Source organism: Drosophila busckii, chromosome 3L (assembly GCF_011750605.1).
Source record: "Drosophila busckii strain San Diego stock center, stock number 13000-0081.31 chromosome 3L, ASM1175060v1, whole genome shotgun sequence".
In the NCBI taxonomy this organism is placed as follows: domain Eukaryota; kingdom Metazoa; phylum Arthropoda; class Insecta; order Diptera; family Drosophilidae; genus Drosophila; species Drosophila busckii.
The window spans coordinates 3,832,388-3,845,143 of record NC_046606.1 but is presented as its reverse complement, the minus strand read 5'-3'; the positions used below and the strand labels follow the sequence as shown (position 1 = coordinate 3,845,143).

The 12,756-nt window shown below is 40.1% G+C and overlaps 5 protein-coding genes across 8 annotated transcripts; 4 read left to right on the top strand and 1 right to left on the bottom strand.

Moving 5' to 3' along the window:
• The first annotated feature begins 3,415 nt into the window (after nt 1–3,415).
• LOC108599068 (cuticle protein 7) lies at nt 3,416–5,055 on the top strand. 2 transcript variants are annotated; one of them, XM_017985849.1, is made up of 3 exons: nt 3,416–3,516; nt 4,074–4,313; nt 4,375–5,055. In XM_017985849.1, the coding sequence occupies exons 1-3, from the start codon at nt 3,505–3,507 to the stop codon at nt 4,618–4,620; spliced, it is 498 nt and encodes a 165-aa protein (XP_017841338.1). In that variant the 5' UTR covers nt 3,416–3,504; the 3' UTR covers nt 4,621–5,055. The 2 variants fall into 2 exon arrangements, with proteins under 2 accessions (XP_017841338.1, XP_017841339.1); XM_017985850.1 differs by lacking the exon at nt 3,416–3,516 and having other exon boundaries at nt 4,062–4,313.
• Nucleotides 5,056–5,533: 478 nt separating this feature from the next.
• On the top strand, nt 5,534–6,781 carry LOC108599150 (peroxisome biogenesis factor 2). Its single transcript, XM_017985938.1, has 3 exons — nt 5,534–5,674; nt 5,727–5,804; nt 5,865–6,781. The coding sequence occupies exons 1-3, from the start codon at nt 5,636–5,638 to the stop codon at nt 6,603–6,605; spliced, it is 858 nt and encodes a 285-aa protein (XP_017841427.1). The 5' UTR covers nt 5,534–5,635; the 3' UTR covers nt 6,606–6,781.
• Nucleotides 6,782–6,960: 179 nt separating this feature from the next.
• Nucleotides 6,961–10,937, top strand: LOC108600585 (DNA primase small subunit). Of its 2 annotated transcripts, none has more exons than XM_017988259.1 (3): nt 6,961–7,125; nt 9,548–9,720; nt 9,778–10,937. In XM_017988259.1, the coding sequence occupies exons 2-3, from the start codon at nt 9,570–9,572 to the stop codon at nt 10,920–10,922; spliced, it is 1,296 nt and encodes a 431-aa protein (XP_017843748.1). In that variant the 5' UTR covers nt 6,961–7,125; nt 9,548–9,569; the 3' UTR covers nt 10,923–10,937. The 2 variants fall into 2 exon arrangements, with proteins under 2 accessions (XP_017843748.1, XP_017843749.1); XM_017988260.1 differs by lacking the exon at nt 6,961–7,125 and adding an exon at nt 9,472–9,492.
• Nucleotides 7,501–9,321, top strand: LOC108600587 (UPF0183 protein CG7083). 2 transcript variants are annotated; one of them, XM_017988261.2, is made up of 2 exons: nt 7,501–7,662; nt 7,731–9,321. In XM_017988261.2, exon 2 carries the CDS (start codon nt 7,736–7,738, stop codon nt 9,026–9,028), a length of 1,293 nt encoding a protein of 430 aa, XP_017843750.1. In that variant the 5' UTR covers nt 7,501–7,662; nt 7,731–7,735; the 3' UTR covers nt 9,029–9,321. The 2 variants fall into 2 exon arrangements, with proteins under 2 accessions (XP_017843750.1, XP_017843751.1); XM_017988262.2 differs by having other exon boundaries at nt 7,715–9,321.
• A 14-nt stretch (nt 10,938–10,951) lies between the features above and the next one.
• On the bottom strand, nt 10,952–12,692 carry LOC108600584 (heat shock 70 kDa protein 14-B). Its single transcript, XM_017988258.1, has one exon. It carries the CDS (start codon nt 12,576–12,578, stop codon nt 11,040–11,042), a length of 1,539 nt encoding a protein of 512 aa, XP_017843747.1. The 5' UTR covers nt 12,579–12,692; the 3' UTR covers nt 10,952–11,039.
• Between the last annotated feature and the right edge of the window lie 64 nt (nt 12,693–12,756).

The following is a 12,756-nucleotide window of genomic DNA, read 5'->3' as shown; positions in this document are numbered from 1 at the left end:
TTGCCTTTTAGTATTTATTAAATATCAATACGCTGCTAGCTAATTAACTTTGCTTTGCCTCTCTACATAACACGCATACGCAGCGTTGACTTGCCAGCGCCTTATAACATGTTTGCTGCAAACTTAAGCAAATCAACGCACTTGCTGCGTTTGTTTGTTTGTTAAGTTCAATGTGCTCTTGTAGCTTTTGTTGTTGTTGTTGTTGCTACAAACGATTTGCGCTAACGCAGACTCATTAGCAATAGTTGCCTGTGGTTGGCTTTTGCCTTCAAATAAATGAATATAAATTGCAGCTAATAAAATTATGCCATGAAACCAGCGGCTTTCAAGCCTAAGCACTCGAAATGTAATTTTCAATTACGTGCAACTGCAGCAGCAGCAGCAACAATGGTGGTTGCTGTTGCGCAAGCGTGCTGCATAAAAGGATAAACATTACAACAGCAACAACAGCAACAACAACAACAATTCCCACGACAACTTTAGGCAAAGATGCACGCTCGTTAGGCGCCCAGCAAGTCCAATAAATATGAAACAATGAGACACAAAAAAAGTTGTTGCTGCTGCTGCTGCTGTTGGTTGTTGCAGTCAAATGCCAGAGCAACAGGCAATAGCCAGCGGGGCAAGCTTGCAACCTGTAACTTTGCAACAGGCAAACTTGCAACGTGATTGCTTATGCACAGCAGCGGCAGCACTTAATGCATGTACTAAATGTCCAAACAGTAAATATGAGTTACTAGGTAATTGCAACGCCAGCTGTGCTACTTGCCACAAGCCCACAAAACAGCGCAAATCAAAAAACAAAAAATTCGTTGACTTGCATTTTTGACTTTTCACTTTTTTTTCATGCATGGAAATTGATTGAGTGGCCAAAAGAAAAAAAAAGTAACTACAAAACAAAACTAAAAAGCGAGCGCACTCAAAATTAACACCTGCTGCTGCTGCTGCTGCTGCTGCTGTTGGGGCCAACTAGCAACAACAGTTAAGCTTCAATGCATCAACAAAATGTAGAAAATATGTGTGTGTGCATGTGTGTGAGCTGCAATTGCAATGATGACGACAACTTTAGCATAGACTGTAAAATCAGCCAAAAAATTCGCTGTTATTGTTGTGCGCGGCACTAAAGCTCAGCAAGGGGGGTATATAAGCTTTCAATTAAATATAAACAACTTTAAAATTTAATTAAAAATTATGTTAGAAAAAAATTTAAAATTTAACTTCAACTGGCAGCCTTTAAGAATTGATTATTTAATGCCTTTAATCAAATTTGCTTTTATTTATTTAATGCCAACTATGGACAGTCGACAATAAAAGAAAAGGATTACAAAATATATTTAAAATTAAATTTAAAAATTATTTAAAATTATGTTTTTGTTTTTAGATTTGATAAACTATTGATTGGGAGTGTTAAACAGACCCAACATTCGTTGCAAGGATTGGGAAAACCCAATCAGGTCTGGGTTAGTGTTAATTATTAAAAATAAATCTTTTAGTTAGTGTTAATTATTAATATTAAAAAAAAGTTAAAATAGATGTTTTAGTAATACATTTATTCTAGCTATAGCAATGTTCAAAAACTGCTTAAAGCTTCAATAAATTATTTAAAATGGCAACAAACTTTGCAAAATCTATTACTAAAAGTATAGAAATTAAAATAAGCTTTAGAAGCGTTTGCTTAGCTTTATAATCAAATTAATCAGCAGTCTAAGCTTTTATGCAATTGCTTTAGTCAGTCCAGAAAGCTGCTAGGCTTATATTAAGTCAAATTCCAGCACGTTTAGCTACAGGGCATACATTTAGTCGTTGCACACTTGCCAAAGCATTTTCAAAAAAAAAAAGAAAATGCATAGAAAACCGAGTTGAGTGTAAAATTGTATCAACATTGCGTTCAATTTGCGTCGCTTCGCCAAATTGCAAAATGCATTTCAGATACAGTTCGTACTAAAGAGACATGCTACAGTTCGTAGCCCCGACTTGCGTTATATTTTCCACCTGTTACACACACACAAACACACACACACACACTTAGAGTGTAAGAGAGTCCATAATGCAGCATTTGATTTGATTTGCCATATTTCTTGCTTGCTTTTTGGTAATCAACATCAACAAAAAACTAAACAAAAATATTTATTTCTGTTGTTGTTGCGCTTTTTGCTTATTTAGCTTGTCGTAGTTGTAGTTGTCGACTTTAAATAAAGCAATTAAAACAAATATGTGACTGCATTTAAGCGTACATCAACCTGTGTAGACAACAAAAGTGTTTGCCATACGTCAAGTGGATGATGTTGCCAAATGCAATGAAAATAAATTCAATAGTGATTGGCAAACATGGCAGACAAAATAGAGCAGCCACAAGCTGCTTCACAGCTTCACAAAAAGGCAGTTCGAAGTGCAATGAAAATATTGAAAGTGTTGTGAGAATGTTAAAATTTTAAAGCAGCGGTTTATTTTGTTATGAAATCTGAGCATAGTTAAAATTTTTTAGTTAAACAAATAAACTGTAAGCATGCTTTGCTATTAAAAATATATATTGCTTTAAATTTAATTAACCAAACTAACTTTATGCAGCGTTTTAATATCCATTTGAAATTTATCTCAGCGTAAACTCAATTTACTGTCGCATTATTCAAGCCTTTCAAGGCTGTAGCAATAGCCGCTTATTGCAGACCATTAAAGCAATTGCCAAATGGCTTTAAAGACCCTAAATATGTTACAGCTAATTGAAGCTTCTAACCAAAACCTACACACACGTCTACGCTTCGTTGGCTAATTAGACAGCCACAAAATAAAATAAAAATAAAAACAACGTTCCAAAAAATCGTTCAATTGAAAATTGACGCAAAATAATTGGTCTCAATTTCTCAATGTGCTGTTGTTGCACTTAACTTTGATTTAAAGCAATGAAAAATTTAAGCTAAGCCGAGAGACACTTAAATATTACAAAAGTTACTTTTTGTTTGCTCTTTTTTTATAGACAGTTAAAGTTAAACGATAACGAGTCTTGGCCACAATGCAAATCAAATTCATGCCAAAGCTTTGGCTTAAGATGCAAATATTTGGGTCAAATTGCGTTTACCGCAGACGTTTTGCAAAAGTGCCTTTAATAATAGAGAAATATGCAATGGACCGCAACTACCAAAAAAAAAAAAAACAAAAAAAATTATTATGCATAAACTAAGCCAAGACATCATGACTCACTAAGCCAAGCGCCTAATCCTAGCTTAACTAACTCCACTTGGCCTAAACTGTTTTACATTTTTACCAAATCTTCATTGCACTCGCCGCCGCTCACTGCAGACGCCAGCGCTGCAGTCGACGGCGGCAGCAGCAGCGCAGTGGCGTCGCTTAGTTGGACTTTCTTCCTAACTATATAAAAGCAACGCGTTCACGTTGCAACCATATTATTCAGTTGTGAAAAGTCGTTGCGTGCAGCTCGTGGAACGTCGCTAACAATAAAAAAAACTAAAACAAAAAACAAAAATTTGGTGATCGACAAAATATATTAAAATGGCCTTTAAGGTGAGCAAGACAAAAAGGATGCAGTTACACAAGGATAAAGCATAAAAGTGTCGATCCTATAAAGACAAATTGCAAGTGTTTTAAGTGATTATGACAAAGGATCAAGTGTTGTGATAAAATCCTGCAAGCAATAAACTAAGCAAGCGAAAATATTGCTACAAATTTTAGAATTTGCGCTATTTTAGCAATTTTATATTTGTTTATAGGTTCATTAGCGCTTATTGTTCAACAATTGCTTTTTTAAAAACAGTAGTATTTAAACCTTTTCCTCAAAAGTTGTGCAAGACCACTGGCCATTTAATTAAATACTGACCACACTCAAAGCAAAAAGCGTTGGTTAAGTCAGTGAGCCATAAAAAGCAGTAGCCAAAAAAAAAACCACAACTAACACTTCATTAAAAAAACAACAGAAAAAAGTGGTTTTAAGCCAAGCACACTCCCACCCACACCCCAAACTGCTGCACTTGTTGAACTTACGCTAATTGCTGTTAACTCAGCATGTTAACAAAACAATTAGGCAAAGCAACTGACGCTGACGCTCAATTATGCAATTACAGTATCTGATTTTTGCATCGGCTTTATGCCTGAGCTTGGCCTATCCGGTGGACCATCACTACTACGAGCAGAGTCATGATGGCTATGAGCATGTGTCGCACCACGAGCCCATACACGAGTACGGACACGAGCAGCATCATCAGCTTGAGCGCATTTCATTGGGCGAGGAGCATGGACATGAAATCTCACCTCACTACGAGGTCGATGAGCATGCTCACCACGATGAGCATGTGGATTACTATGTAAGTAGCAGTAAGTTTATAACATATGTATATTTAAATTATGTCTTGCGTGTCCCGTTAGGCACCTCCCAAGTATGCTTTCAAATATGGCGTCAATGATTTTCACACTGGTGACGTAAAGTCACAGCACGAGACACGCGACGGCGATACCGTTAAGGGACAATACTCGCTGGTGGAGCCCGATGGTTCCATACGCACCGTGGACTACACTGCCGATAAGCATAACGGTTTCAATGCTGTCGTGCACAAGACTGCGCCAGTGCATCATCACGAGGAAATACACGATCATCACGAGCATCATTACTAAACAAGCAAAACAATAACTTTCTGTTAAAACCAACAAGCAACTAATGCCAGACCATAATTATGTTTTAAAACAATTAAACTGTTCACTAGAATTAGCCAAATTCGCATGCAGCGGCAGCCTCATCATTCGTTTTCACAATGTAAAGTAATCAGCTTCATATCTCGTAATTAGGGCACATGTATTACATACATATACATACATATATTACTTCATAATACTCATTGTAACATTTTGTTTATTGTATTGTATTTTATTTCTGTGATAGCAAATACTTTTCTTAACTGTACTCTTCCAACTAACTGTTTTTTTCTTAGTCACCACACACACACACACAGACACAACACAACTGTACTCTCTCATACGCTAGTTCATTCACTCAGACGAATTTATCAAACTGTAAATTGTAAATTGTGTAATAAAGAAATATGTGAATTATGTACTTTTTATAAAATCAAAAAAATAAGCGTTTAATTATTGCAACCATTGAACTTGCCATTTGGCATCGCTTTTATGGTTTTGACTTGTGTACCAACTGGTTTGGCTTACGCGTCGTATAAGACATTTGTAGCCATTAATAGTTAAAAATTGTGCACATTTTCCGCCTTGCAAACAAGTTGTGCGTTTGTGTGAATTGAAATTATGTAATTTCAATCGTAACGCTTCCTAAATGACCAAATAGTGGACAGCTTAATTATCCTAACTAGCTAACAAAGCAACAGCTAAAGGCGCATTGCCTGTCATTGTATATTATTATATATAGAAAAAGTATTAGGATTCAAATTTTTTTAAAGATAATAATTAACAAAATCATTGCAAGGAGTATGGCACAGTTTGTATTTAAATATTGGTTACTTTTTAACAGCGCTGCTATGTTAATAGCTGCTCATTTCTTAGATGTTAAGCTGCGGCTGTTAAGTGTACAGCTGTTAACTGCCGCTCAGCTGTTCATCTTTAGCGCAGTGTGTACACACTGTTTGCTGATAACGCTAGGGCAGAGTACAAATGGTAAACAAAAATGTTGGAAAAAAATAAATATGTGCCGCGCGTCAATCAGGTAAATTGTAAATTATACATATAAAGCAACCTATAACATAACTCAATTACAGATAGATGCCATTTATCTAAATAAAGATATAACACGCATGATACGCGATAATCTACTTGAGAATCTGCAAGCCATATCAGTGAGTACAGCAACAACAACAAGTGTTAACAATTGGCTAAACCTATTTCATTTTACACAGCCCGTCTTATTTCTAAAAATACAACCAGAATTGGACTTACTCATACAATCCGCCATTTGGCTAGGCTCTGTGGGCAAACGCTGCTCCACATTTGGTCAACAGTTACTCGTGCTCTCCTACGATGCAGAAAAGTTAACAGTCTCTCGTTTGGCTTTGCATTTTGCACTCACAGTGCTCCCTGGCTATATAAAAAGCTGGGAGGAGCGTCGTTTAACACAACGCGTCGAGTGGTTCAGCCAGGCCATTACTTGGGTTGAGCACAGCGCATTGGTTTTAAATGTGCTCAACTATTTTCGCTTTCTGAAGACTGGACGCAAGCCCGCGCTTCTTGACTTTCTGTTGGGATTGGATTATATTAGTTTGAGAAATAACCAGCGTCGGGATATAGGCTACAAGTACCTGACACGTGAGCTGCTGTGGGGTGGCTTCATGGAAATCCTGGGCCTTTTGCTGCCCATCATCAATTTCCGCAAAATCAACAGATTGCTGAAATCTGTAGTCTACGGTGACTCTACGCAAAGTCGGCGACGTGAAAGCGTCAGCAAAGAACTTGTCGCAGTCCAACTGACCACCAACAGCACCTGCACGTACTGCGGGGAGCGCCCCACTTTGCCCCATCATATGGGCTGCGGTCATATTTACTGTTATTACTGTTTAAGTGCGAATTTACTAACAGACGCGAACTTTGGGTGCACCAAATGTGGCGCCACTTGTCCTGAACAAGGCGTATTGAGTGTTTAAGCATAGTATTTTTTTATAACTTTTAGCAAAAAAAACACTTGTTCACATAAATGTAACAGATCTTAGCCCCGCGCGATACACATGTATAACGGATCTTAGGCCCCCGCGCGTAATATATGCGTATTACGTGTTTAAGTATTGTATTTTGTACAACTTTTAGCAATAAAACCTTTTAACAGAACTATAACGGATCTTGGTCGCGCGCGATACAATAAATATTGTATTTTGTACAACTTTTAGCAATAAAATCTTTTAGCACAAATATAACGGATCTTACCGCGCGCGATACGATAGACTGTTAAATCGATAACCATTATTGGCGGGAGATACATCAGCAATTTGGTCACATTGTGAAAAGTTGTAAAAACGCAGCGCGTTGGCCGCCGACAATTATATAGAAGTTTAGTGATATATTGTTAAATTAAATACATAAAAAGTAACCTGCGTGAAATAATAAACGTTCTAAAGTGTGAAAAGCTTGGTGGTGCGCTGAAATCATTCCAAAATTAACACAACTAAGGTAAGCGGGAAATGTTGTTTAGTTGCCTACCGCCACATTTGTGGTGGCAGCACTATTATTGTCGCCTGCCAAAACAAATTAAATTTAATTGCTTATATTTAGCATAATTATAATTAATAAGTAAGTTTTTTATAATAAGCACGTAAATTTAGTAGTTTCAAGCTTACATTCAATGTTTTGTTGACCTTTTGGGTGTGTTTAGAAATTTCGCAAATCAGCTGTTCGACTGATCTGGCAACATTCTGGTTTTGTTATTACATTACATTTGTATTTCTGCTGCGCATTTGCTTTTTTTCTCTTTGTTCGAAGTTGTGTATTAGAAAAAACGAAACATAATAGAGTTTATTTTCAATAATATAATCTAAATAAACAAAACGAAATAAATAAAAAATAAAATCAATCAATCTCAATTTGAAAGAAATAAGAACCTGCTGTGGCGAAAAGAACTTTGAGCAAACAATAACAACAAAAACAAATAAAAAAAAAAGACGAAATTACGTTTATTTTCGTGAGGCTCAGCTGATTGCACATATCAAGGTCAGTAAAGCTGGCAAAATAACAAATGCAAATTAGTAACAACTAAATTTAGGTGAATTTTCTTATAGAAAATATGCTGGACCTGGAGATACTGCCCGAAATCTCGCTGGGCTGTGAAGCCTGGGAGTTTGTGCTGGGCATGCACTTCTCACAGGCCATAGCGATAATACAATCCCAGGTGGGCATCATAAAAGGTGTGCAGGTGCTCTATTCCGACACCGATCCGCTGGGCGTGGACATTATAATCAATCTGCCGCAGGACGGGCTACGTTTGATATTTGATCCAGTTGTGCAACGCCTAAAGACCATCGAAGTGTTCAATATGAAGCTGGTGAAGCTGAAATATGGTGGCGTTTACTTTAACTCACCTGAAGTGCTGCCAAGCATAGAACAAATTGAACATTCGTTCGGCGCCACACATCCTGGCGTATATGATGCTGCCAAGCAATTGTTTGCCTTGCATTTTCGTGGACTTAGCTTCTATTTTCCCGTGGACAGTAAACTGCATCCGGGCTATGGACATGGCATGAGCTCTCTGGTATTTTTGAACGGCGCTTCTCCTGTGGTATCCAAAATGTCGCTCTATGCGGGCAGCAATTGCACAGAGAATCGTGCACCTTCACTGCCGCTGCCCTGCTATTATCGACAATTGTATTTGGAATCAGCAACTGTGATTCGAAGCAGCTATGGTCATACCGAGGGACTCAAGCTGAAACTCTTCACCGAGGGTTCGGGTCGTGCCTTGGAGCCGCGTCGTCAGTGCTTCACACGTGAGCTGCTCTTTGGCGACAGCTGCGAGGATGTCGCCACAAATCTAGGCGCACCCAATCGAATTTTCTTCAAGAGCGAGGACAAAATGAAAATACACAGCTCGAGTGTTAATCGCCAGGTGCAAAGCAAACGCAGCGATATATTCTTTAACTATTTTACGCTTGGCTTGGATGTTTTGTTCGATGCACGCACACAGACCTGCAAGAAGTTTATACTGCACACCAATTATCCGGGACACTTTAATTTCAATATGTACCATCGCTGCGAATTCCAATTTCAGCTAGAAACGGATCATGCCAGCGAATGTGATAGCAAACAGGATCATGTTAACGTAACTGCCTATACCAAGTGGAATGAGATTAGCGGCTCACTGGTCACCTCGGAGCGTCCTGTGGTGCTGCATCGTGCCAGCTCCACCAACACTGCGAATCCCTTTGGTTCAACCTTCTGTTATGGTTACCAGGATCTCATCTTCGAGGTTATGCCCAACAATCATATAGCATCGGTTACGCTTTATAATACCGCACCGCCCAGACAGCCACCACAGTCCTGGGAGCAGCACAAAATGCAGGACATTCGACTCACAGTCGCCTAAGCCTCCGCAACACTCAGACACTTTTTAAAGAAAACAAACAACAACAAAATGATGATCTAACCTAGCTTAATATAATTAGTAGTTACATTATTATATAGTAATATTCTAGCTGCTAAGCAAATTGATCAGACACTCATACGTATATACATCATATATATGATTTCGAAAGCGATACTATCTTATATTCCATTCATTGTGTTAAAGTTCACCCACTCAATTGACAATTTAGCCACGTAAATTTTTTAATTGTAATTGTCGTTAAAATATCTAAATATTTTAAGCTCAAAACGTGTATTTCTCTTTAAAAAAGAAACAAACAAAAAAACCAAAAAACCCAATTGAAAAACAAAACAAAAAAATTATATATATTTAATAAATATATAGCAATAAGGTTTCGACGAGAAAATTTGCAAGCATTTTTTATTAAAAGAAAAATTGTAACTTAAAAATATTGGCTTTAAATGGTGCTGTGCTTTGCTAGGTTTGTAACTTGACTAACTTGAAATTATATCTTTGCAGTTTTTACTATAAGCACTAAGTCATGCCAGAACAAGAAACAACACAGGAGACAACTCCAAATGAGCAAAAGGTGTCTACCTATGATCCTGCGATACTGCCGGATATGCTGCCTGTCTACTATAGAAGACTTTTTCCACATGAGCCCTTCTATCGTTGGCTAAGCTATGGCAACGGTAAGAACTCAATTTAAATTTGAAGAAGCAGCATTCACTAAATTTACAATTTTACAGTGGACAAGCAAATATTTTTCAATCGTGAGATTTCCTATACGCTACATGATGATATCTACATACGCTATCAATCCTATGATACCCAAGCGGAGTTCGAAAAGGATATATGCGTGCGTAATCCCTTTAAGATAGACATAGGTCCGGTGATGTCTTCAAGGCCTAGAAACATGCGTGCCGTGCCTACCTCGTTGGTTCCTATACAGCGCGAACTAGTCTTTGATATAGATGCTACAGACTATGATGATATACGCAACTGTTGCTCCGGCGCAGGCATTTGCATAAAGTGCTGGAAATTTATGGTGCTGGCAGTGCGTGTGCTGGATGCAGCGCTTAGAGAGGACTTTGGCTTTGAGCACATCTTCTGGGTGTTCTCTGGACGTCGTGGTGTGCACGGCTGGGTCTGTGACTATACAGCACGTACTTTGGATGCCAGAGCACGTGGTGCAGTGGCGGAATATCTGAACATTACTAGCTATAGCAACAATACAGCAAAGGTCAACATAGGCGACAAACCACATCATAGTGTCAAGCGTGCCTTGAAGCTTGTGGAGCCCATGTTTGAGGAGATTATATTGGAGGATCAAAATCTCTTTGGCACACCCAAGGGTGTTGGCAAGCTTTTAGCTCTAATAAGCGATGAGTCTGCAAGGCATGAAATGGACGCCTATCTAAAGAAATCACATGAAGATGGTGCTCATTCCAAGCTAATCTGGGAGAGTTTTGTGCGCTTTGCCAATTCCATGCGCACCAGCGCTGCCAATGTCTGGAGTCGTAAGCTTAAACATATTGTAGAAGAAGTGCAGCTTTGCCTGCTCTATCCACGTCTGGACATACATGTAACCAAGGGCTTCAATCATTTGCTCAAGGCACCGTTTTGTATACATCCTGCCACAGGCAAAGTGTGCGTGCCCTTTAGCGCCAATGCTGTGGCCAAGTTTGATCCCACCACAGTGCCTAATATAACGCAACTGCTGCAGGAAATCAATGCCTATGATGATAAGACCAAGAGCTATATAGAAAAGCCAGAGGATAAGAGTCGCATCAAGGATCACAAGAAGACCAGCATGTTTAAGGGTGTCGTGGTCTTTGAAGAGTTTCTGCGTAAGCTAGAGCGTACTTTTAAAACAGAGAGCATGGAATTTTAGCAACTAAATTAAGAATACACTTGGCTACATTTGTTCGCATTTAAAATTGAGTTTAATCGCTCGTTTACAATACGTATTAGGCTACCAACAAATAAATAGACTACATTTGTAATCATCTCATATGCAACTAAGACGTACTAGTGGCACAATATTGCCATCCTTATTATCCCAATCCACTTCCACCTCCAGCTGGAAGAGGCCATCCTGTGTGGTGGGTGCCGCAGTCTCTGGCAGCTGAGCGGAAATCTCGCTAGTGCCAGTGCGCAGCTTGAAGCAGCCCAAGGATTCAACGGCATCACCTTCGCCCGACTGCGGCAGCGATACTTTTATTTTGGCGGGCAATATGCTGCCCTTGCTTAGCACCAGCTGGGCATTGGACTCGTCATTGCCATGCCAGATGTACAAATCATCCTGCACGAGCATGCAGTCATCTGATTTATCCAGCTGAGCCTGTTGAGGATCTAGCAGATAGACAGCTTGACGCGCACAGCCAATGGCAACCACCTCATCCGTGGACTGACTGTTGTGCAGCTTGGCATCTGGGAAACGTGCTGCTACCGCCGCTTGTAGCTTGGGAATTTGCATAGTGGCACCCAGCAGCACTATGTGATCAATGGTCTTTAGCTCTGGACGTTCCTGCTGTGCGCGCTCCAAGCACTCGCCCAGCTGCTGCATTAAGTTATTGATGACGGGCTGTATAAGACTCTCAAAACGTGCGCGTGACATTTGGACATTGAAATCAACGCCATCCATCAGTGAGTCGATATACAACTGCGTCGAGGGCATTGTGGTTAATGTATGTTTGCAGTTGGCCGCTGCAGTGCGTATTTTGGCCAAGGAGCGTCGGGATTCCAGCGGATCTAGTTTATACTTGCGCTTGAACTCGTCACAGATGAACTGCACCAGCGCCTCGGTGATTTGGCGTCCACCTATGGCAAAGGGTCCAAACGTAGCCAGCTCAATGAAGTAGCCATGCTCCACAGCATACAAGGCAAAGTCGCTGTAGAGTCCGCCACACTTTATAGAGAGCACATGCTGACGCTTCTCCTGTTGTTGCTCGCCTAGACCATAACAAAGCAGTCCAGCCGTGGGTTCAACTATCAATTGCGCCACATGGAAGCCAGCATCGCTAGCGGCATCGGACAATAGCTTGTAGGCAGCGGCAGGATAGTAGCTAGGTATGGATAGCACTGCGATGGGCGATTTGTCAGCATCATTGTGAAATTGGCGCGCCAGCTCCAGTTCCGCGCGCAGCAGCTGCATAGTAACCTCAACGGCACTCAACTCTTTGCTGACAATCTTATCGTCCTGATCCTCTTTGTCTGAAGGTATGGTATGCTCCAGGCGAAACACAAACGATTCCTTGTCATAGTCGCAGGGCACATCCTTTAGCGCGCTTGTCAATTTGTCCTCAGTCAAGTCCTCCTCGGGCTGCAGCAGCTGAAAACTGTGCGCAACTGCCTGCTTGGGGCGTGTGGCCATCTTTTGTTTGGCTGTTAGACCGCATTCAATCTCCGAATCGCCATCCCAGTGTACGCAGGCCTGAGAGACTCGATCGCCTTGCTTGTTGGCTATAACTTCAACCTTGCCATCGGCCTTTACATAAGCTATGCATAGCGTGCTGTTGCCAATTTTAATGCCAAAACGTGGCCACATCTTGTAGGAGCTGGGAAATAGTTAAAACAGTTTACGGAAATTTGGAAAATTACTAATTTTTTATCAAGCAAAACACGCGCACGTTTTTTGTTGCAGTCAGCGCGCTAAAAGTAAGTGTTGTATAATGCTACGCCAACCGCTATCGATAAGTACTCATTACACAACCGACATCGATACC

Excerpts from the sequence above, each read along its gene's own strand:
- LOC108599068 (XM_017985849.1), top strand. Across the intron at positions 4,314-4,374 it reads ATGAGCATGTGGATTACTAT|GCACCTCCCAAGTATGCTTT; the intron begins GTAAGTAGCAGT and ends GTGTCCCGTTAG.
- LOC108599150 (XM_017985938.1), top strand. The coding sequence starts at position 5,636 with ATGTTGGAAAAAAATAAATATGTGCCGCGCGTCAATCAG. Across the intron at positions 5,675-5,726 it reads ATGTGCCGCGCGTCAATCAG|ATAGATGCCATTTATCTAAA; the intron begins GTAAATTGTAAA and ends ACTCAATTACAG. Across the intron at positions 5,805-5,864 it reads AGAATCTGCAAGCCATATCA|CCCGTCTTATTTCTAAAAAT; the intron begins GTGAGTACAGCA and ends CATTTTACACAG.
- LOC108600587 (XM_017988261.2), top strand. The coding sequence starts at position 7,736 with ATGCTGGACCTGGAGATACTGCCCGAAATCTCGCTGGGCTGTGAAGCC.
- LOC108600585 (XM_017988259.1), top strand. The coding sequence starts at position 9,570 with ATGCCAGAACAAGAAACAACACAGGAGACAACTCCAAATGAGCAAAAG. Across the intron at positions 9,721-9,777 it reads TTGGCTAAGCTATGGCAACG|TGGACAAGCAAATATTTTTC; the intron begins GTAAGAACTCAA and ends ACAATTTTACAG.
- LOC108600584 (XM_017988258.1), bottom strand. The coding sequence starts at position 12,578 with ATGTGGCCACGTTTTGGCATTAAAATTGGCAACAGCACGCTATGCATA.